The sequence below is a fragment of the Hemiscyllium ocellatum genome, chromosome 19, assembly GCF_020745735.1.
Source record: "Hemiscyllium ocellatum isolate sHemOce1 chromosome 19, sHemOce1.pat.X.cur, whole genome shotgun sequence".
NCBI classification, from domain to species: domain Eukaryota; kingdom Metazoa; phylum Chordata; class Chondrichthyes; order Orectolobiformes; family Hemiscylliidae; genus Hemiscyllium; species Hemiscyllium ocellatum.
Window position 1 is genome coordinate 68083497 of NC_083419.1, and position 25130 is coordinate 68108626.

General features: G+C 44.5%; 1 protein-coding gene across 2 annotated transcripts in view; it reads right to left on the reverse strand.

Moving 5' to 3' along the window:
- The window catches only part of zgc:113223 (uncharacterized protein LOC541424 homolog), a 63058-nt gene extending 42256 nt beyond the window's left edge, over positions 1–20802 (reverse strand). The window contains exon 1 of one of the 2 annotated variants that reach the window (XM_060839521.1): positions 20496–20802. In XM_060839521.1, the coding sequence (XP_060695504.1) occupies positions 20496–20552 (57 nt within the window). In that variant the 5' untranslated portion in view covers positions 20553–20802. The remainder of the gene's footprint in view (positions 1–20495) is intronic. The other variant, XM_060839522.1, reaches the window with a different exon arrangement.
- Between the last annotated feature and the right edge of the window lie 4328 nt (positions 20803–25130).

Here is a 25130-nt window from a genome sequence, read left to right on the forward strand (position 1 = left end):
GGATGTGTAGGTTAGGTGGATTGGCTGTGCTAAAATTGCCCATAGAGTTCAGGGATTTGTAGGTTAGGTGTATTGGCCATGCTAAAATGGCCCATTGTGTTTAGGGATGTGTAGGTTAGGTGGATTGGCTGTGCTAAAATTGCCCATAGTGTTCAGGGATTTGTAGGTTAGGTGAATTGACCATGCTAAAATTGCCCATAGTGTTCAGGGATGTGCAGGTTAGGTGAATTGGCCATGCTAAAATTGCCCATAGTGTTCAGGGATCTGTAGGTTGGGTGGACTGGCTGTGTTAAAATTGCCCATAGAGTTCAGGGACGTGTAGGTTAGGTGAATTGGCCATGCTAAAATTGCCTATGGTGTTCTGGGATGTGTAGGTTAGGGGAACTGGCCATGTTAAATTCCCATAGTGTTCAGGGATGTGCAGGTTAGGTGAATTGGCCATGCTAAAATTGCCTATGGTGTTCAAAGATGTGCAGGTTAGGTGAATTGTCCATGCTAAAATTTCCCATAGTGTTCAGGGATGTGTAGGTTAGGTGGATTGGCTGTGTTAAAATTGCTCAAAGTATTCAGGGATTAGATTAGATTAGACTTACAGTGTGGAAACAGGCCCTTCGACCCAACAAGTCCACACCGACCCGCTGAAGCACAACCCACCCATACCCTTACATTTACCCCTTACCTAACACTACGGGCAATTTAGCATGGCCAATTCACCTGACCCGCACATCTTTGTGACTGTGGGAGGAAACCGGAGCACCCGGAGGAAACCCACGCAGACACGGGGAGAACGTGCAAACTCCACACAGTCAGTCGCCTGAGTCGGGAATTGAACCCGCGTCTCTGGTGCTGTGAGGCAGCAGTGCTAACCACTGTGCCACCGTGCCGCCCTGTGTAGGTTAGGTAGATTGGCCATGCTAAAATTGCCCATAATGTTCAGGGATGTGTAGGCTAGGTGAATTGGCCATGCTAACATTGCCCATTGTGTTCAGGGATGTGTAGGCTAGGTTAATTGGCCATGCTAAGATTGTCTATGGTGTTCTGGGATTTGTAGGTTAGGTGAATTGGCCATGCTAAAATGGCCCATCGTGTTCAGAGATGTGTAGGCTCGGTGAATTTGCTGTGCTAAAATTGCCTATAGTGTTCACGGATGTGTAGGCTAGGTGAATTGGCAATGCTAAAATTGCCCATAGCTTTCAGGGATGTGTAGGTTAGGTGGATTGGCTGTGCTAAAATTGCCCATAGTGTTCAGGGATTTGTAGGTTAGGTGAATTGGCCATGCTAAAATGGCACATATTGTTCAGGGATGTGTAGGCTAGGTGAATTGGCTGTGCTAAAATTGCCTATAGTGTTCAGGGATGTGTAGGCCAGGTGAATTGGCCATGCTCAAAGTACCCATTGTGTTCAGAGATGTGTAGGTTAGGTGAATTGCTTGTACTAAAATTGCCCATTGTGTTCAGGGATGCGCAGATAAGGTGCATCAGTTGGGGGAAATGTACAGTAATACGATAACGGAATGGGTCTGCTTACTCTTTGGCGGGTTGGTGTGGACATGTTGGGCCAAATGGCCTGTTTCCACTCTGTCCGGATTCTATCATTCTGTGATGGCCATGCAAAATCTAGACCTTTATGCCATCCATGCCCTTTCACAGCCATTCATCTAATATCCATTATAGGAAAACTTCAGGAACAATGTGGAAGTGTGAAAAAAACCCTTCTAACAACATATATAAGCCTCTGGTGTGGCCGTATCTGGAGTATTGTGTGCAGTTTTGGTCGCCATACTATCGGAAGAATGTGGAGGCACTGGAACGGGTGCAGAGGAGGTTTACCAGGATGTTGCCTGGCATGGTAGGAAGATCGTATGAGGAAAGGCTGAGGCACTTGGGGCTGTTTTCATTGGAGAAAAGAAGGTTTAGGGGTGACTTAATAGAGGTGTACAAGATGATTAGGGGTTTAGATAGGGTTGACCATGAGAACCTTTTTCCACGTATGGTATCAGCTATTACAAGGGGGCATAGCTTTAAATTAAGGGGTGGGAGGTATAGGACAGATGTTAGGGGTAGATTCTTTACTCAGCGAGTCGTGAGTTCATGGAATGCCTTGCCAGTAGCAGTGGTGGACTCTCCCTCTTTATGGGTATCTAAATGGGCATTGGATAGGCATATGGAGGATAGTGGACTAGTGTAGGTTAGGTGGGCTTGGATCGGCGCAACATCAAGGGCCATAGGGTCTGTACTGCGCCGTATTTTTCTATGTTCTATAAAAGACTGATACTGAAGTAAAAAACGTTCATTCATCAAACACATTCAAAACGTATAAATCCTTCAAGTGACCAATCTGTTATAAAAACAAATTAAACTTCTATTCACTATCCACATCCTTTAATAGCTTCTTAAAGTTGTCAATCAACTCTTTCACATAAATGGGTCGTTAGTTTTATTAAAGGAGGCTGTGGCCTACAGTAATGGCACTCCACTTGTAATGCAGAGTACCAGACTAACTTTATGGGTTTGAATCACACCACCGCACCAAGCAGATGGTGAAATCTGGAATTAGAAGGTGACTTAATGATGATAATGTAATCGCTGTTGATTGTTATAATTACAAACTCACTAATGTCCTTTCGGAAGGAAATCTGCCATTCTTACCGGCCATACTGGATCATATGTAACTCCAGACTCACACATGAATGTGGTTAACTCTTAACTGCTCTCTGATGTGATCTAACAAGTCATCCAGTTCAAGGACAATAAACTCTGGTCCAGTCAGTGACTCCCACTTCCCATGAATAAGTTAAAAAAATGCTTAGAGTGGACTTAATGATAATAATAAGCCTTAGGACATATCAACATTGAAGCCCTTTGAAAGCACAGGGAAAGACAACTAATTTGTTTTCCAAACCAGGTGGCCTGTCAAGGCCTGTCAATCTATGCCCTCCAGCCACAGATATCTGCTTTCTAACTGTGACTGAAAGCTGCTATAGTTTTTACCATGGTTAATCCACCTAGCCTGCACACCTCTCAATACTGCAGGAGGACCATGGGAGGAAACTCGAACACCTGGAGGAAACCCGCACAGACATGAGGAGAACATGCAAACTCCATGCACTGTCACTTGAAGGTGGAATCAAACCCAGGTCCCTGGTGCTGTTCGGCAGCAGTGCTAACCACAGTACCACCGTGCTGCTCTGAAATGATAGCAGGGCTTCCTCATCCAAGCCCTGGCCCCCATTTTTAAAGGTCTCCATAGTCAGTCTACCTGTGTGAAACTATGGCTCCCGAAAAAATGCATTTTCCTGTTTGCTGTAACTAGTGTAGCATAGAATGGGTTACCATCTAAATTAAATCATTTTAGTAAGGAACTCCAGATCAGCAATAGAATGCGAAACACACTCACATTCTCCTGCACAGCGAAAATTAAGGCTAACCTAAATGAAGGACTTAAGACGAACCAAAGAATTGATGGCTTAAATAGAGAGAAATGATATCTTTTGCTGGGGAAGTCCAGTATTAGGGAGTACATTCTTAATTGGCCAGGGGTGACCTCAGGGAAAGGATGATGGACATTCCAGCTCTCCCTGCACGCTGCTCAAAGGTTACTGAACCTTTCAAGGCTGAGATTTGTAGGTTTTTTTTGTTTGGGATAATGGTTTGCAGAGCCAAAACAGATAAACAGAATAAGGTACAAACTAACTGAATGATAGAACAGGCTTGAGGGGCAGAACAATCTCATCCTACTAATATATGAGCTCATCTGGATTTAAATTCCATCCAACAATATTGTTGGCATTTCCATTTTCTCTGAGGGTCAGGGAGGAGAGAGAATTTCAATGTTTTGATGCAAAGCCAGATGAATGGATGAATATCACTGCTAGGGAATATGTGGAACTGGGTGAGTCAACCCTATTAAGTGCTGCACATTACTGAGGGATGTCCCTTCGACAGACCTATTACTTTCAACACTACAACCCCTGTCAATGAGCCAGAGTCAGGGGTTCAGATGTGTGGTGCTGGAAAAGCACAGCCGGCCAGGAAGCATCCAAGGAGCAGGAGAGTCATCAGGAAATGTCCTTTTCCTGATGAAGAGCCTATGCTTGAAATCGATTCTCCTGCTCCGTGGATGCTGCCTGACCTGCTGTGCTTTTCCAGCACCACACTCTTCAATACTGATCAGAAGTAGACTGAAGTTCACTGTTTTTACACAAGTGAGAGTAGAAAATTTCTGCCTCGACATTTTAGATCTCGGCAACTTGTCCTAGAGAAAATACCTTTTCTGTTGCAACTAGATTGAAGCTTTAATGAGAAAGGTTAAAGTTCCACTGTATCTTCTGCAAAGTTTGTACAGACCCATTTTTATACATGTTGTATTTTCTTATATATAATTTCTGAATAAAGTATATTTTTGAAATTACAAAGAAACATGCCATATCGGAGTCCACAGCAGAGCACTGCACTCCGTCTGACTAGGAGGCACATGCATACTGTGGTGACACTCAAATAAAATATGACAACATATGTCACAACTCACCAGCCCGTCCCTGGCTTCCTGTCTTCACAAACATCACTCCTTCCACATAACTGCTCGCTGACAAACCACAATGAGTTGTTTCAATCCATTCTCCACCCTCCCCCAATCTCACTTACCAACTCTATGATCGCTTGGTCAACTCCTCAACAGCCTGCCTTCCAACGCAGCTCCCTCCTGAGCAGGATACACCAGCAGATGAGTGGGAAAAAAAAGGTCACCAGCAAGTTTCTGGGGACAAACCCCACCTGTCAATGAAAAGCTTTGAGCTGCCACAGCATGTGTGGTATTTGCTAAACAGGGTCAGGACAGGACTGGGCTCGCCTGCACAGGCAATCTAAACCATTATGGCTTACGTACAACTCCCTGTGTACTGAGAACATAGAACACAGGACATGACAGCACAGTACAGGCCCTTCGGCCCTGAATGTTGCACTCACCTGTGGAACCAATCTGAAGCCCATCTATCCTACACTATTCCATTTTCAACCATATATTTATCCAATGATCATTTAAATGCCTTAAAGTTGGTGCGTCTACTACTGTTTCAGGCAGTGCGTTCCACATCACTACTACTCTAAGTAAAGAAACTATCTCTGACATCTGTCCTATATCTACCCCCCCTCAATTTAAAGCTATGTCCCCTCGTGTTAGTCATCACCATCCAAGAAAAAAGGCTCTCACCGTCCACCCTATCTAACCCTCTGATTATCTTAAATGCCTCAAATAAGTCACTCTCACCGTCTTCTCTCTAATGAAAACTGCCTCAGGTCCCTCAGCCTTTCCTCGTAAGGCTTCCTCTCCGTACCAGGCAACATCTTAGTAAATCTTGTCTGAACTCTTTCCAAAGCTTCCACATCCTTTCTATATTGCAGTGACCAGAACTACACACAATACTTAAGTGCAGCCTCACCAGAGTTTTGTACAGCTGCAACATGACCTCATAGCTCCGAAACTCAATCCTTCTACCAATAAAAGTGAACACACCGTACTTCTTCTTAACAACTCTATCAACCTGGGCGGCAACTTTCAGGGATTTATGTACATGGACACTGAGATCTCTCTACTCATCTACACTACCAAGAATCCAATGTGAATCACCTCTCACCTTTCCACATTAAACTCCATTTGCTACCCTCTGCCCAGCTCTGTAGCTTATCTGTGTCCCTCTGTAACCTACAACATCCTTCAGTACTATCCGCAACTCCACTGACCTTAGTGTCATCTGCAAATTTACTAACCCATCCTTCTGCGCACTCATTTAGGTCATTTATAAAAATGACAAACAGCTGTAGCCCCAGAACAGATCCTTGCAGTACACCACTAGTAACTGAACTCCAAGATAGACATTCCACATCAACCACCATCCTCTGCCTTCTTTCAGCCAGCCAATTTCTGATCCAAACCATTAAATCACTGTCAATCCCGTGCCTCTTTATTTTCTGCAAAGCCTACCATGAGAAACCTTATCAATGCTTTACTGAAATCCATATAAACATCAACTGCTTTACCCTCGTTCACCTATTTGGTTACTATCTCAAAGAAGTCAATAATGTTGGTGAGGCCTGACCTACATTTTACAAAACCATGTTGACTATCCCTATTCAACTTATTTCTTTCTAGATGATTATAAATCCTATCTCTTATTGCCTTTTCCAACACTTTACCTACAACGAAAGTAAGGCTCACTGGGCTATAATTATCAGGGTGGTTTCTACTCCTCTTCTCGAACAAGGGAACATCATTTGCTAACCTCCAGTCTTCTGGCACTATTCCTGTAGACAATGACAACATGAAGATCAAAGCCAAAGGCTCTGCAATCTCTTCCCTGGCTTCCCAGAGAATCCTTGGCTAAATCCCATCCGGCATGGGAATTTATCTATTTTCACACTTTACAAAATTGGTAACATCTCCTCCTTGTGAACCTCAATCCCATCTAGTCTAGTAGCCTATTTCTCAGTATTCTCCTCGCCAATATTATCATTTTCCAGTGTGAATACGGATGAAAAATATTCATTTAGAACTTCTCCTATCTCCTCTGACTTCATGCACAACTTCCCACGACTGTCCTTGATTGGCCCTAATCTTTCTCTAGTCATTCTTTTACTCCTGATATACCTACAGAAAGCTTTAGGGTTTTCCTCGATCCTATCCACCAACCATCATGTCCCCTCCTGGCTCTTCTTCGCTCTCTCTTTAGGTTTTCCTGGCTAACTTTTAACTCTGAAGCTCCCTGACTAAGTCTTCATGTCTCATTCTACCATAAGCCTTCTTCTTCCTCTGGACAAGTGATTCAACTTCTTTAATAAACCATGGTTCCCTCACTTGGTCACTTCCTCCCTGCCTGACAGGTCCATACTTATCAAGGCCACGCAGTAGCTGTTCCTTGAATAAGCTTCACATTTCAATTGTGCCCACCCCTGCAGTTTCCTCCCCATTCTGTACACTCTAAATCTTGCCTAATCGCATCATAAATGCCACTCCCCCAGCAATAACTCTTTCCCTACATTACATATCTATCCCTTTCCATCGCTAAAGTAAACATAACCGAATTGTGGTCACTATCACCAAAGTGCTCAAATACCTCCAAATCTAACACCTGGCCGGGTTCATTACCCAGTACCAAATCTAATGCGGCCTCACCCCTTGTTGGCCTGTCTACATACTGTGTCAGAAAATCCTCCTGCACACATTGGACAAAAACTGATCCATCTAAAGCACTCGAGCTATAGTATTCCAGTCAATATTCGGAAAGTTAAAGTCCTCCATAACAATTAGATTACATTAGATCAGATTAGATTAGATTAGATAAGATTACTTACAATGTGGAAACAGGCCCTTCGGCCCAACAAGTCCACACCGACCCGCCAAAGCGCAACCCACCCATACCCCTACATTTACCCCTTACCTAACACTACGGGCAATTTAGCATGGCCAATTCACCTGACCCGCACATCTTTGGACTGTGGGAGGAAACCGGAGCACCCGGAGGAAACCCATGCAGACACAGGGAGAACGTGCAAACTCCACACAGTCTGTCGCCTGAGTTGGGAATTGAACCCGGGTCTCAGGCGCTGTGAGGCAGCAGTGCTAAATTAGCCTGTTATTCTCACTCTTATCCAGAATTATCTTTGCTATCCTTTCCTCTACATCTCTGGAACTATTCAGAGGCCTATAGAAAATTCTCAACAGGCTGACCTCTCCTTTCCTGTTTCTAACCTCAGCCCATACTATCTCAGTAAATGAGGCATGGTGGCACAGCGGTTAGCACTGATGCCTCGCAGCGCCAGAGACCCGGGTTCAATTCCCGCCTCAGGCGACTGACTGTGTGGAGTTTGCACATTCTCCCCGTGTCTGCTTGGGTTTCCTCCGGGTGCTCCGGTTCCCTCCCACAGTCCAAAGATGTGCAGGTGAGATGAATTGGCCATTCTAAATTGCCCGTAGTGTTAGGTAAAAGGGGTAAATGTAGGGGAATGGGTGGGTTGCGCTTTGGCAGGTCGGTGTGGACTTGTTGGGCTGAAGGGCCTGTTTCCACACTGTAAGTAATCTAATCTAAAAAAAATGAGTCCTCAAAACGTCATTTCTGCCACCATAATACTGTCCTTGACTAACAATGCCACACCTCCCCCTCTTTTACCATCTTCTCTGTTCTTACTGAAACATCTAATTCCCAGAACTTGCAACACCATTCCTGTCCCTGCTTTATCCACGTCTCCAAAGTGGTCACAGCATTGAAGTCCCAGGTACCAACTCATGTTGCACTTTCACCCACCTTATTCTGAATGCTCCTGGCGTTAAAGTAGACACACTTCAAACTAACCGCTTGCTTGTTGGTGCACTCTTGTGACCTTGAAACCTAATTTCTGACCTCACTACTCTCAATCAGCTCGACAATGAAACTGCAATTTCAGTTCCCACTCCCTTGCTGAATTAGTTTAAACCTTCTCGAAGAGCATTAGCAGAAGTATCACTCCTCAGGATATTTGTACCTCTCTGGTTCAGGTGTAGACCATCCTGTTTGTAGAGGTCCCACCTGTCCCAGATGAGCCCCAATTATCCAGATATCCTGCACCATTTCTGTAGTCACATGTTCAACTGCTCTCTCTCCATATTCCTCGCCTTGCTCGTTCCTGGCATGAGTAACAAACCAGAGATAACAATTCTGTTTGTTCTAGTATTAAGCTTCCACCCTAGCCCCCTGAATTTCTGATTTAAATCCCCTTCCCTTTTCCTACCTATGTCGTTGGTACCTATGTGGACCACAACTTGGGGCTTCTCCCCCTCCCCCTCAAGGATTCCAAAAACACAATCCAAGACATCACAAACCCTGGCACCTAGGAGGCAACACACCAACCATGAGTCTCTCTCATTCCCACAGAACCTCCTGTCTGTTCCCCTAACTCTGGAGAAGCTCAATGACTAATGCTCTGCTCCTCTTCCCCCTCCCCTTCTAAGCAATAGGGACAGACTCTATGCCTAAAACCTGTACCCCATGGCTTATCCCTAGTAAGTTGTCCCCCCCAACAGTATCCAAAGTGATATACTTGTTATTGAGGGGAATGGTCACAGGGGATCCCTGCACTGTCTCACTGTTCCCTTTCTGTCCCATGACTGTAACCAATCACCTTTTCTCTTGTACCTGAGGTAAGACTACCTCTCTGTAACTCCTCTCAATAATCCCCTCCACCTCCCCAATGATCCAAAGTTCATCCAGTTCCAGCTCCAGTTCCCTAACGTGGTTTTCGAGGAGCTGAAGTTGAGTGCACTTCCTGCAGATGCAGTTAACAGGTGGTGACCATTACCTCCCACATTCTGCAGGAGGAACATTCAATTGCCCGATACTCCATTCCCAATATTCTAAATTTCCACAGAGACTATTTAAAAATAAAGAATTAAAAAAAGACCGTACCAAACTGGTGCACCAGACCTTTTTTTTAGGTTAAAGGAGGAGAATGGGTGGGAGACACTACCTTAGTAGTGTTTTGGGTAACACAACCACCCAAATATAGCACTTCACTTACTCAACAGGTCCATGTCCACTCCTTCTCAATGTGTGCTCCGCCTAATCATGAGGTAAGTTTTTAAATCAGTGAATCGCCTTCCCCTCAACCCCGTGGTCATGCTCCCGCTCTTCCTGCTACTGAAACAAAAATGAAGGGCCCCGACACTCAAGGTAAGTATTTAAATCATTGAATCATCTTTACATCAACCTCCTGGTTGACGCTCCCACTCCTCCTGCTGCTGAAGCAAAAGTACATTCTACTTCCAAAGAGAGACAAACAAATCTGCACTTCACTGAGAAATATGCCCCTGGCAAACAAATCATCTTCAACTCAGCAAACAAGGAAGCAATCGCTTAGCATCAGAGATTTGTATTCACTAATTAAATAAAATTTGGACATTGCCCATCCCTAAATTCCCAGTCAACTTTAGTGTCAAATTTATTTAGACATTCAGAAAAGTGAAAGAAAAATCATTGTTTTTGTCACTGATCACAAGTAGTTAGCACTGCTGCCTCACAGCACCAGGGTCCCAGGTTCGATTCAACCCTTGGGTAACTGTCTGTGTGGAGTTTGCACATTCTCCTTGTGTCTGTGTAGGTTTCCTCCAGGTGCTCCGGTTTCCTCCCACAATCCAAAGATGTGCAGGTCAGGTGAATTGGCCATGCTAAATTGCCCATGGTGTTAGGTGCATTAGTCAGGGTAAATATAGGGTGGTGGAATGAGTCTGAGTGGGTTACTGTTTGGAGGGTTGGTATGGACTTGTTGGGTTAAAGGGCATGTTTTCACACTGTAGGAATCTAATCTTATCCAATCTAACATACAGCCCAGAAACAGATCCTTTGGTCCTACTTGTCCATGCCAACCAAGTTTCCCAAACTAAACTAGTCCCCACCTGCCTGTATTTGGCCCATATCCTTCTAAACTCTTCCTATTCATGTACCTGTCAAATGTCTTTTAAATATTGTCACTGTACCTTGTTATGGACTAGGCCAGATCCCCTTCAAACTATTTTAAGGAGGTAGCCCAGACCCTAACTTTTCCTATTTTAAAGGCAGATGTGAAGTGGATATTCCAGGTGTGATGCAGTTAGACAAACCACTCGGCTTTAAGCAAGAGAATATTTAAACACTACAGTTGAAACATGAACAAAAAAAAAGGGAATTTAAAATACCCTAACTATTGGAAAACTCAACTGATTGATACAGCAACTTAACGAAGGAGCTATTCAAATTCATGCGACATCCCATAAACACATCCTGTGACAAAAGGTAAATTCAAACACAGGTTCTTACAGGCAGGAGAAATTTCAGGGAGAGAAGCCAACCAAGAATCACCTTTAGGGTGACACGGTGGCTCAGTGGTTAGCACTGCTGCCCCACAGCGCCAGGGTCCCAGGTTTGATTCCAGCCTCAGACGACTGTCTGTGTAGACTTTGCACATTCTCTTTGTGTCTGCATGGGTTTTCTCCGGGTGCTCCAGTTTCCTCCCACAGTCTAAATATGTGCAGGTTAGGTGAATTGGCCTTGCTAAGTTGCCCATGGTGTTAGGGGCATTAGTCAAAGAGAAACAGGTCTGGGTGGATTACTCTTCGGAGGGTCAGTGTTGGGCTGAAGGGCCTGTTTCCACACTGTAGGGAATCTAATCTAATCTGCTGAATCATGGAATCGTTTTGCACTGTAGCAGCTTCTACCACAGAAACCAACAACTTTACTGCTACAACTAAACCAATCTTAAAAAAAAACCTGAACTGGGAGGGTGGGCCACTCCCTTGCCGATGTTAAAGTAGACATTTCCAGACATTTTGGCACCTCTGCTTTTACTACCTCTCTTGAAAAACCCAATGAGAAAATAACCTTTTGAAAGTGACAGCATCATCCAAGCTGCATCAACTACTTCCTCTAGCAGTTTATTCCACATATAAACCACCCTCTGTGTGAAAAAGCTGCCCCTCAGGTCCTTTTAAATTTTTCTCCTCTCACTTTAAAAATACACCCCCAATTTTTGAACTCAGCCACCCTTGGGAAAATACTTTTGATAGTCATCTTATTTATGCCCCATATGATTTTACTAACCTTTAGAACGTCACCCCCTCAACCTCCTACGCTCCAGTGAAAAAAGTACCAGCTTATATACCTCTCCTTATAACTCAAAGCCTCCATCCCCAGCAACATTCTTGTCAATCTTTTCTGCACCCTCTCTAAATTAGTAATATCCTGCCTATAAAGGTTGACCAGAACTGGACACAGTACTTCAAAAGTGGCCTCACCAATGTCCTGTACAACCTCAACATGATGTCCCAACTCCTATACTCAATGGTCTGAGTGATGAAGGCAAATGTGCTACACAACTAAGTTTTTAATTTATTAGACACACGTAACTTTTTTCTTCATTTCTCTATTCTGTAACTAAGGATTGTATCTAAGGTGGTGTTGTATGTGGCAATTTGTAAACTTTTTACTGTACTCATTTGAGTGCATGTGGCAATAAAGTTAATTCAATTCATCTCAATTCAATAAATGAAGGATTGGAAATAAAATAAAACACGATGAAGGTAATTGCTTTTAAAACAATTCGACAGAACAATACATGCTGATGTAAAGGAGATGCATAGAAGTTTAGTCAAGGTTAGCTATGATAGTACAGGAATATCACTCCTCAATTTCTATCTGTCAATGTTTTGGTGTGACCTCCAAAACATAGCACTTTGGAACGAAGAGACACTATTGTAACTGCATGTGAATGGGAAACATTTAGAACAAGCAGCTTTCTTACCCAAGTAAAGAGATAAGTGAGCAAGATATCAAGCAAGATTGCTTCAATTCTTTTACAAGGCAAAAGCAACAGCAGAGTTTCTCATTGTGAAAAAATGGAAATTATGAACAACATCGCGGAACCTTGCTTTTACAGCAGCTTTTTACTTAGTAACAACTGTGAAAAACACTTCATAGGAGTGATATCATGAGAAATTTGACACTAAGGTACCTAATGAGATACGAGGACAGGCGTGAAATATATGGACAAAAAGAGTTTGGAAATAAGAAATAATGATGAAAAGAATGCAGAGAAACTGAGAGGTTTAGAGACTGAATTCCAGAGATTAGGACCAAAGCAGCTTCAGTCACAGGCACCAAAATGATAATCATAGAATGCCTACAGTGTAGAAGCAGGCTATTTGGCCCATCGAGTCCACACTAACTCGCCAAAGTGCAGCCCACCAACACCTGCCCCACTACTTTATCTCTGTAACTCTGCATTTCCTAAGGCTAACCCATCTAGCCTGCACATCGCTGGACACTATGGATGTGTATATGGTGTATGTATATATAGGCCCTTGACTTTTGCCAGATGCCAATGGCCATGGATGTGGGGTGCACATGGTCAGTGCCCACAGAGTATGCCATAAGACATTGGTACTCAGTGTTCAACATTAAGGTCATTTGGAGAAAGCTGAAGTCACCGGGTGCTGCTCTAGTTCCTGTGTTGAGTTCTGTTACTGTCTCGATTGATTTGATTTATTATTGACAAATGTCACAAGATACAGTGAAAGTATTGTTTTGCATGCTAACCAGACAAATTATACTTTACATAAGTAGATCAGGATAATAGAATGTCGTGTTACAGTTACAGAGAAGTTGCAGAGAAAGATCAACTCTAATATATGAGAAGTCCGTTTGTAAGTCAGATAACAGCAAGGAAGAAGTTGTTCTTTAAGCTGTTGGCACATATTTTCCTCTTGTATATTTTCTACCAAACGGAAATGGCTAGAAGAGAGTATAACCTGGCTTGGAGGAAGCCTTTGATTATGTAGGCTGCTTTTCTGAGGCAGCTGGAAGTATAGAGAGAGAGTCCTTGTAAGGAAGACTGGTTTGCCTGATGGACTGGGCTGTGTTCACAACTCTCTGTAACTTCTTGCAGTCTTGGAGAGCAGTTGCCATACCAAACAACGGGATAGGATGTGTTCTATGGTGCATTTATAGAAATTGATAAGAATCATTGTGGACATGCTGAATTTCCTTAGCCTCTGAGGAAGGATAGATGTTAGTTTGTGTCCTTGACTGTAGCATCAATGTAGATTAACCAGGAGATATCATTGGTGATATTCACTCCTAGGAACTTGAAGCTCTCAATTACATGTACTTCAGCACCATTGATACAGACAGAGGGCTGTTTGGTGAGGGAGCAAGGTGATTATTAATGAGGCCAGTGGAGGCTTCAAGAAAGCACTAACAAACAATAACCTCCCTCAATCACCACTGCCATGTGAGAATCTCGCCACAGCACCTGTCACAAACATGGAGTGAGCTGCTCCTGATGTTGAGCTGGGTCTGATTCTGTTACAAACCTGACCACATCGCTCAGGACCCTATAAGATTTCACCCAATGCGTTTGCTGAATGTTAAGAGTGGAAATAAGCAAGGGCAGTTTGAGAGCTCTTTAAGGCAATGGTGTGTTCAACATTGCCAAAGGCTCTAAGGGCCTGAAGGAGCAAGTGGACTCTGTGGTTACTGCTGTTTCTGCACTGTGATAGCACTTGGAAGACTGATTCCCTTCTGCAACTAACTGATAGACAACTGGAAGAGGAAAGTAGAGTTTATAATCCAGAAATCCTCTCAATTAAAAACACATTAGTTACACTAATGACACTGCCATGTATTCATACATACTTTACAGACTTCTTTGCCAACTCAAAGGCTTGCCATGACATATCTCTGTCTTCTTCAGAAACTCCACACAGAGCCAAGAGCCAACCACAAGATCCCTAGGCTGTAACATTGGCAGGACCCTATCAACAAGCAATCATAACAAAACCATGCTGTGATACATCCAGATACGATGCTTTCTATGGCGCATCAATAAAATTGGTAAGAGTCCCTGTGGTTATGCCGAACTTCCTTAGCCTCCTGAGGAAGTAGAGGCGGTGTGCTTTCTTGACTGTAGCATTGATGTGGATGGAACAGGACAGATAGTTGGTGATACTTACTCCAAAGAACTTGAACCACTCGACCGTCTCCACCTCAGCCCTATTGATACAAACAGTGGCCTGTTTTGTGAGGTGGGAAGCTGAATATGAGGATCTCGCCACAGCACCTGCCAAAATCATGGAGTGAGCTCCTGCCAATATTGAGATGGGAAGGACTCAAAGCCCTCCGCTTCTTCCTTTCCCGCCGCACCAACCAGTACCCTTCCACTGACACCCTCCTTCGACTGACTGAACTGGTCCTCACCCTGAATAACTTCTCTTTTCAATCCTCCCACTTCCTCCAAACTAAAGGAGTTGCCATGGGCACCCGCATGGGCCCCAGCTATGCCTGCCTCTTCGTAGGATATGTGGAACAGTCCATCTTCCGCGACTACACTGGCACCACCCCCCACCTTTTCCTCCGCTACATCGATGACTGTATCGGCGCTGCCTCGTGCTCCCATGAGGAGGTTGAACAGTTCATCAACTTTACTAACACCTTCCATCCCGACCTGAAATTCACCTGGACTGTCTCAGACTCCTCCCTCCCCTTCCTAGACCTTTCCATCTCTATCTCGGGCGACCGACTCAACACAGACATCTATTATAAACCGACTGACTCCCACAGCTACCTGGACTACACCTCCTCCCACCCTGCCCCCTGTAAAAACGCCATCCCATATTCCCAATTCCTTCGTCTCCGCCGCATCTGCTCCCAGGAGGACCAATTCCAACACCGCACAGCCCAGATGGCCTCCTTCTTCAAGGACCGCAGATTCCCCCCAGACGTGATCGACGATGCCCTCCACCGCATCTCCTCCACTTCCCGCTCCTCCACCCTTGAGCCCCGCTCCTCCAACCGCCACCAAGACAGAACCCCACTGGTTCTCACCTACCACCCCACCAACCTCCGCATACAACGTATCATCCGCCGCCATTTCCGCCACCTCCAAACGGACCCCACCACCAAGGATATATTTCCCTCCCCTCCCCTATCAGCATTCCGCAAGGACCACTCCCTTCGTGACTCCCTCGTCAGATCCACACCCCCCACCAACCCAACCTCCACCCCGGCACCTTCCCCTGCAACCGCAGGAAATGTAAAACCTCCACACTCACTTCCCTTCAAGGCCCCAAGGGATCCTTCCATATCCGCCACAAGTTCACCTGTACCTCCACACACATCATCTATTGCATCCGCTGCACCCGATGTGGCCTCCTCTATATTGGGGAGACGGGCCGCTTACTTGCTGAACGCTTCAGAGAACACCTCCGGGCCGCCCGAACCAACCAACCCAATCACCCCATGGCTCAACACTTTAACTCTCCCTCCCACTCCACCGAGGACATGCAGGTCCTTGGACTCCTCCACCGGCAGAACACAACTACACGACGGCTGGAGGAGGAGCGCCTCATCTTCCGCCTGGGAACCCTCCAACCACAAGGTATGAATTCAGATTTCTCCAGTTTCCTCATCTCCCCTCCCCCCACCTTGTCTCAGTTGGTTTCCTCTAACTCAGCACCGCCCTCCTAATCTGCAATCCTCTTCCTGACCTCTCCGCCCCCACCCCACTCCGGCCTATCACCCTCACCTTGACCTCCTTCCACCTATCCCACCTCCATCGCCCCTCCCCCTAGTCCCTCCTCCCTACCTTTTATCTTAGCCTGCTTGGCTCTCTCTCTCTTATTCCTGATGAAGGGCTTATGCTCGAAACGTCGAATTCTCTATTCCTGAGATGCTGCCTGGCCTGCTGTGCTTTGACCAGCAACACATTTGCAGTTGAGATGGGTCTGATTGTGTTACAAACCTTACCACTTCACTCAGACCCCTATAAGATTCCACCCAATGTCTTTGCTGAACATTCTTTTTTTTTAGATTACTTACAGTGTGGAAACAGGCCCTTTGGCCCAACAAGTCCACACCGACCCATCGAAGCGCAACCCACCCATACCACTACATTTACCCCTTACCTAACACTACGGGCAATTTAGCATGGCCAATTCACCTGACCCGCACATCTTTGGACTGTGGGAGGAAACCGGAGCACCCGGAGGAAACCCACGCAGACACGGGGAGAACGTGCAAACTCCACACAGTCTGTCGCCTGAGTCAGGAATTGAACCCGGGTCTCAGGTGCTGTGAGGCAGCAGTGCTAACCACTTTGCCACCGTGCCGCCCACCCCGATTCTGCAGTTAGATTGTTAAGAGTGGAAATAAGCAAGGGCAGTTTGAATGAACTGACAGCTCTTTAATGTAATAGTGTGTTTGACATTGCCAAAGGCTGCAGGGCCTTGGGGGATGAAGTGCACTCTGTGCTTACTGCTGATTCTATACTCTGATTGCAATGGAAGACTGTGACAGGCAACTGGAAGAGGAAAGTAGAGTTTATAATCTAGAAATCCTCCAAATTAAAAACACATCAGTCAGTTATACTAATAACACTGTCATGTATTCATACATGGTTTACAGACTTCATCGTCAGCTCAAAGGCTTGCCATGACATATCTTGGTATTCTTCAGAAACTCTCTGTAGAGCCAAGAGCCAACCATAAGCTCCCTAGGCTGTAACATTGGCAGAGCCCCATCAGCAAGCAATCATTACAAAACAATGTCTTGCAAATAGGTTGCATACTTAACTTAGTAACAAGCCCCAAATGCTTCACAGGAGCATTCTCAGTGAACATTCTGCAGTTAGATCATTAAGAGTGGAAATAAGCAAGGGCAGTTTGAATTAACTGACAGCTCTTTAATATAATAGTGTGTTTGACATTGCCAAGGGCTGCAGGGCCTTGGGGGATGAAGTGGACTCTGTGTTTACTGTTCTTTCTGCACTGTGATAGCAGTGGAAGAGTGATTCCCTTCTGCAAGTGACTGACAGGCAACAGAAGAGGAAATTAGCGTTTATTATCCAGAAATCCTCTGAATTAAAAACACATCAGTCGGTTACACTAGTGACACTGCCATGCATTCACTCATGGTTTACAGAATTCATTGCCAACTCAAAGGCTTGCCATGACATATCTCTGTCTTTTTCAGAAACTCCACACAGAGCCATGAGCCAACCATAAGCTCCCTAGGCTGTAACATTGGCAGGGCCCTATCAACAAGCAATCATAACAAAACAATGGCTTGCAAATAGACAGCATCCTTAGCCTAGTAACAAGCCCCAAAGTGCTTCACAGGAGCATTCTCTGGAGCAACCTAAAGTATCGTGAGACAGAGGAGCAGAAGATTGGATCCCTGGCAGCTGAAGGCTGACTGAGGAGCAATGTAATTTTGGAATGTTGAAGAGGCCAGGCTCAGAGGAGCATTGTGCTCCGGGTGAGCACAGTGCCAGATAGGGACAAGAGCACTGAGGGATTTGAACAGAACATAGAACATAGAACATAGAACATAGAAAAATACAACGCAGTACAGGCCCTTCGGCCCTCGATGTTGCGCCGACCGAAGCCTACCTAACCTACACTAGCCCAATAACCTCCATATGCTTATCCAATGCCCGCTTGAATGACCACAAAGAGGGAGAGTCCACCACTGATACTGGCAGTGCATTCCATGAACTCACAACCCGCTGAGTAAAGAATCTACCCCTAACATCTGTCCTATACCAACCCTCCCTTAATTTAAAGCTGTGTCCCCTAGTAACAGCTGATTCCATACGCGGAAAAAGGTTCTCACTGTCAACCCTATCTAAACCCCTAATTATCTTGTACACCTCTATCAAATCTCCCCTAAACCTTCTTTTCTCCAATGAGAACAGCCCCAAGTGCCTCAGCCTTTCCTCATACGATCTTCCTACCATGCCAGGCAACATCCTGGTAAATCTCCTCTGCACCCGTTCCAATGCCTCCACATCGTTCCTATAGTATGGCAACCAAAACTGAACACAATACTCCAGATGAGGCCGCACCAGAGTCTTATACAACTGCAACATGAGATAGATGAAAATTTTCAAATGGAGGCATTGCCAGAACAGGAGCCAATATAGATCAGCAGGCATAGGTATGGTGGGAGCTTTGATATGGAGGCAGCAGAGTTGCAAATGAATTGAGTTTGTGGCAAAACCAGTCAGCATTCTATTGCCAATCCACAAAGTGTGGTGCAGAGTAATGCTAATGACTAAGGGCACCAGCTCTGACTGGTCATATACTGGAAGAAGTAGTCTGTACCAAATCAACCAAAACTGAACATTGCCCATCTTTTGATGTTGACTTTGAGTTCAACAAGAGTTTTCATCCTAAGTGGTTGTTCCCACCACAATAAGGGTCATGATTTGGAGATGCCGGTGTTGGACTGGGGTGTACAAAGTTAAAAATCACACAACACCAGGTTATAGTCCAACAGGTTTAATTAGAAGCCCTAGCTTTCGGAGCAACACTCCTTCATCAGGTGGTAGTGGGGGGCTCAATCCTAACACAGAATTAATAGCAAAAATTTACAGTGTGATGTAACTGAAATTATACATTGAAAAATTGATTTCTATTAAGCCTTTCATCTGTTAGAATGCAGTAATAGTTTCACTTCTTTCATATGTAAATCACAAAACCCTTAAAAGTTGCATTCTCAGGTTAGCTGTTAGCAATGGTGATAGCTAGACAATATGTTGAAGATGTTAGCCCCCTGTGTTCTCTGTCTAGGCCATGATGTTTAGATTGATTCTAATCTAAGAAGTGGGATAATGGAGTTTTACATTAATTCATACAGTTTTTGAGCTCAGAGGTCTGCATGAATGCATGCAGTTTTTGAGCAAAGTACAATGTAACCCTGCAAGTACAAATTAAGACACTCTGCACTCACTACACATACACACATACACTTTCTCACACTCACAAACCCAGACAGACAGACACACACACACAGACAGACAAAGACCCACATGCACACATATATTTGTACTTGCAGAAGTACACTTTGCTCAAAAACTGCATGCATTCATGTAGAACTCTGAGCTCAAAAACTGCATGAATTTATGTAAAACTCTGTTATCTCACTTCTTAGATTAGAATCAATCTAAACATCATGGCCTAGACAGAGAACACAGGGGCTCACACCTTCAACATATTGTCTAGCTATCACCATTGTTAACAGCCAACCCAAGAATGCAACTTTTTAATTAAAAAAGGTTTTGTGATTTACACATGAAAGAAGTGAAACTATCACTGTGTTCTAACAGATGAAAGGCTGAACAGACAATCAATTTTTCAATGTATAATTTCAATTACATCACACTGCAAATTTTTGCTATAAATTCTGTGTTACGATGGAGCCCTCCACTATCACCTGATGAAGGAGCGTCGCTCCGAAAGCTAGTGTGCTTCCAATTAAACCTGTGGGACTATAACCTGATGTTGTGTGATTTTTAACTTTAACCACAGTAAGGAGTATTGAAGAGCCATATGAGAACCACAGTGCTCTCCTGTTTGTAATGTGAGCCCCTCAGTGGGCTGTGAAATTGCTGAGGTTTAAATGGTAATGGGCACTGTCAGAAAGTGCGCATTATTGGCCCTGTCAATAAAGTAGTCTCAGCTACTGGCCATACCAGGCACAAATTCAAACTCCTGTAATGGGCAGAGATTGGAAGCATCACAATTAAGTTTGACCCTGACTTCACTAACCCCAGCTTAGTCTCCAAACTGTCTGGAACTCTTTCGTTGACCACCAGGAGATTGATGACAATCCAGTGGACTCACACCCAATTCTGGAGCACCCAGCTGGCAGTGCAGGTTCAATTCTCACTGAGGTTTTGATTTCATCACCTCACTCTGTTGTGATATTATGGCACAATGCATGATCAAAAACCCCAATGGGACTGCAAAAGAGGGCAACAAAAGGAAAACTATGCTGGAATCCTGCTCCAATCAGTCCAAATAGTTATTGTATGATGTCCCCAAGTTCAAATAGCAAGCCCTCATTCACCTCTTTGGTTCGGATGTGAAGAATGGCTAAGGACGCAAAGGAAAAAGTGGTGGAGCTAAAGGAAAAGAAGGAAAAAAGAGAGCTCACTCACCCATAAGACATAGCAGAATGCAAACAGTATCCATTTGATTATGCAGCTTATCCTCATCTCTTGATGATCACTGATCGTCAATAACTGCAGCCAGAGAGTTCTGCTGTGGGTTTCTGTTCTATTCAGCGCAGGTAGCTCAGAAAAAGTAATCTGTCCTGAGGCTTAAGAATATGCTTGTTCAGTGTGAAAACAGGAGGTACCAATCAGCAACAGCCTACGGCACCTCCTCAGCACAAAACGACGAACTCAAAGTAGGAAGAGGGAATGGCATTTGTTTACCCACGTAGTTTGGCCTTTTACAAATCAATTCTCTCTGGTTGAGTCGGATTGTGAAATGTCAGTAGCAAACCTCAATGTTTGTCAGTTCCTGCATTCCTGGTTACTAAGAACAGCAGGTCTGGATTTGCTAAACTTCAATAAAACACACAAGCCACAGAGTGGCTGCGTGTGTGTGTGTGATACTTTTCACCAACTTTGATATCTGCAGGGACCTCCTGGAGGGTCACAAATATTTCTGAGAGTTTGCCTTCCATGGACCGAGACCTCAGCAAACGAGGAGACGATTGTCTACCTCTGGGATTTTGAATTTACTGAATGGTGGGACACGCTGACAATGCAGACAGACTGGCTGCAGGGAGGAGACACTGGAGATGTGAAAGCTCAAAGAATTTATTCACAAACAGAAGACTGAACAGTATCAGCACCCAGGGACTCAAGCTGACATGGTCTTCAGAACGTTTGCTCAGTTGGCCATGTCTTGGCAAGGGGCCTCAGCAGAGCTGGACAGCAGCTGCAGTGGTCCTTATGGGAACCCAGGAGATGTTAGTGAGTGACGAGTGCTGGATTCTCCAGCCCGAGAGGATACAGTTGCACTTTGGTCAGGGCAGAGTGGCCCAGTGGGCTGAATAACACAACGTTAGGGTGTTAGTTGAGGGAGTATGCATGTTGTTTTATGAGAGAGGTCAATATAACTCATTCCAGTGATGCCACGGCCAATCCATCACTCCTACTAATCTGGTGTGCCATTTACATTTGACCAATGAACCCATCCAATCTTTCTATCCAAAGTGAAGCATATTTTTAAGCATACCTGTTAATGATGGACAATAAGGATGGCCCAGAGAAGAAGTGGGGGACTGGTTACTAATCCAGAACTCCAGGATAATGTTCCCACCATGCAGATGGTGACATTTGAATTCAAATAAAAGCTGGCCCTTGTAGCCACCATCAAATATTGTAAAAACCCATTAGTTCACTAACCTCCTTTAAGGATGAAAATCTGCTATCCTTACATGTAACTCCAGGCATACAACAATATGATTGATGCTGAAATTAGGGAGGGGTAATAAATGTTGGCTCAGCTGGCAACTCATGAATGAAGTACCATAAAAGATAGTGACATCCACATTCTGTCAAAGAATAAGTTTTAAAACAAATTTATATAATTATACAATTTGCTGCAGACAGGTAATAAATAGCCTCCAAACAGATTGAAGCTGCAGAACATTGTCAATCAGGAACGCTTGTTGTGAATCTAGATTAGTGTGGTGTTCTAGATTAGAGCACCACTCTAATCTAGACTCTGATTTCCAGCATCTGCAGTACTCACTTTTGCCTAATGCTTGTTGTGAGCCCATGATTATTTTTGTAACCGTAATGGGGCAACTGGAGAGTTGGTTCACTCAGTTGACTGAATGACTAAGAGTGTAGCCACCCACATGGGCTCAATTTCCATCCTGGCTCTGGTAGTTCATGGCGATCTTACCTTCTCGCCTTAGCCACAGGCAGTAGGTTCTGTTGCAGAATTGTCCACAGATTTTGAAAGGGGCCTGATGAAGTACCGCCCCCACCCCACCCCACTCCGGCCTATCACCCTCACCTTGACCTCCTTCCACCTATCCCACTTCCATCGCCCCTCCCCCTAGTCCCTCCTCCCTACCTTTTATCTCAGCCTGCTTGGCTCTCTCTCTTATTCCTGATGAAGGGCTTATGCTCGAAACGTCGAATTCTCTATTCCTGAGATGCTGCCTAACCTGCTGTGCTTTGACCAGCAACACATTTGCAGCTGTGATCTCCAGCATCTGCAGACCTCATTTTTTACTGATGAAGTGGGGCCTATTCAACTTAAATACGTCGAGCAAAGTGACTCTTAGCCCTTGGAAATTACATCAGGCACTCAATTATAAACCTGCCCTGGACATTGACTTCACTCTAACACTTTATATAGAAGGGGAAAGAATTTATATGTATCTAGTGCCTATGCCATATCCTTAGGACAGTCCAGGCTACTTTACGTTCAATGAAATCAGTTCAGAATGGTTGTACTGTTGTGAGATTGGTAAACTTGAGAGGTATTGGATGTATTTGTGGTGTTGGTAACAAGAGGAGAGAGGTAGCCAATAAAATAATCAGGGTAAACAATTCAACATGCCCAGACACACATCAGGCATTCCTGACCTTGCCATTGAAAAATAAATTATGCCAAATTGTGTTTTTTAAGGGAAGCTCTGTAACCTAATATGAACAGAACCTAAATCTGCCTTAGAGTCAACTCTGATTAGCTCCAGATGGGAAGTGGTGGACAATTGCACACTCTGAGGTGCTTTGCTGACTTTTGATGGGTATTGAGCTAGACTTCAAATGGGAACTGGGTTGGGAAAGTGTGCTGATAGACACCCCACTACTCCTAGGAATGTCAAGAAAGCTTCAAGATTTAATCAAAGCTGCCAATTTACCTGCTTAATAGATTCCATTTACCAGAAGACACTGATTAGGTTTCTACACTTAACATGGATGCCTATTTATTGCAAATTAATCAATTCTAACAGACAGGCAAACAAAATGTAAATTACCAACATATTTGCTGAAGCTCTAACCCTTCCTTAAACTCCTGAACACATATTCAGATAGATACAGACAGACAAAGAAATATGGATGTGAAGGGTAAAGGAAATAATATTGGGGAAACACATTTCAACAGCATCAGTCCACAGGAGCTGGTGAGATGTTCCTTTTGTTTATTCCAAGTTCTTCGAATCTCTAATCTCCTTATTTATGGCCCAACTTGCGTCATTAACGCTAATATGTTACCTAACCTGCACACATTTGTACTGTGGGAGTAAACCCACACAGACACAAAGTGAGTGTGCAAACTCTACACAGTCGCCCCAAGCTGGAATTGAACCCGCATCCCTGATGCTGTGAGGCAGCAGTGATGACCACTGAGCCACTATACCACCCATGGATGTGAAGCATCCAGCCACCTTTGTAATGTCCAGTGTGGAGACTCCTAAAGGACATGTGTGTGGGGGCCTGCATATGACTGGGTGCCTCCTCACACGGCCCTGTCTCCTGGTGAGGAAGAGACACTGGAAAAGAAGCCTGTCATTGGCACCAGACTTCCAAGTCCCTGTAAGAGAATTGTGGTGCCATTCTCACCTCCTCCACTATGTCCAGATCTTGTCTGTCAATGAGAAAGTCAGCTTCAGAATGCCTGTGCACAAATCCAGATGTACACAGGGCTTTTAAAGACAACACACGGTCTTTTGCCATTGGTCCAGGTAGTAGTTAAAGAGGCACGTTTAACAGGATATAGTGGGAGAACTGGCTAGGCTGGCAGCAGAAAATCCCATCAAGAACTCGGACCTTGCCAAAACAGCCCCTAAGATTCGGTCAGTGACTTGAAAGGGGTTTCACTTCCAGGGATGGAAGGAAAAGCCTGTGGGTCTGGAAGAAGCACAGACAGACAGTGCTATGACCCCAATGGCCACCTAACTGATGGAGCTCCTCCTGCCCCAGATCCTTTTCCCCATTGCCTTCCCCTGACAGGAAAGCCACAGTGAATTCCTCCCTTGGACAATCCAGTTAAAATGACAGTCGGATCCCACAGATGGGATCAGAACCTAAAAGACCTACAAAAAGAACACCAGTGGCAGTGACTAATTTCCTTACCCACCAGGTAAAAACTCAGATAAACAACTTTCAGGCACCTGTCAAGTCGGTACACATTCAATTAGGAAGGTAAACAGCCTGTCGATCTTTATTCGAAGAGATTGATAGCATTGTTGATGACACCTTCCATCACTTTACTGATGATCGAAGGTAAACTGGTAGTGTTATAATTGACTGATATGAATTTGTTCTGCTTTTTGTGTACAGGACATGCCTGGCAATTTTATACATGATCAGGGAGATGCCAGTGTTGTAACTGTACTGCAAGAGCTTGGCTAGAGGAGCACATGTCTTCAGTACTATTGCCTGAATGCTGTGAGGGCCCACACCTTTTGTAGTATCCAATGTCTCCAATTATTCTTGATATCACGTGGAGAGAATCGAATTGCTGAAATTGTACAGGACGTTGGTGAGACCACACCTAGAATACTGTGTGTAATTCTGTTCACCACACTTAAGGAAGGGTATATCTCTAAGGCAGTGTTGTAGTGATAACATTAGATGAGTAATTTGGTAGGGCCAGGCAAATCATAGAACCCCTTCAGTGTGGAAACAGGCCATTTGGCCCAACAAGTCCACACCGACCTTCTGAAGAGTATCCCACCCAGATACATTCCCCTACTCTAATACTCATTTCTCATGACTAATGCACCTTAGTCTATACACCCCTGAACACTATGAACA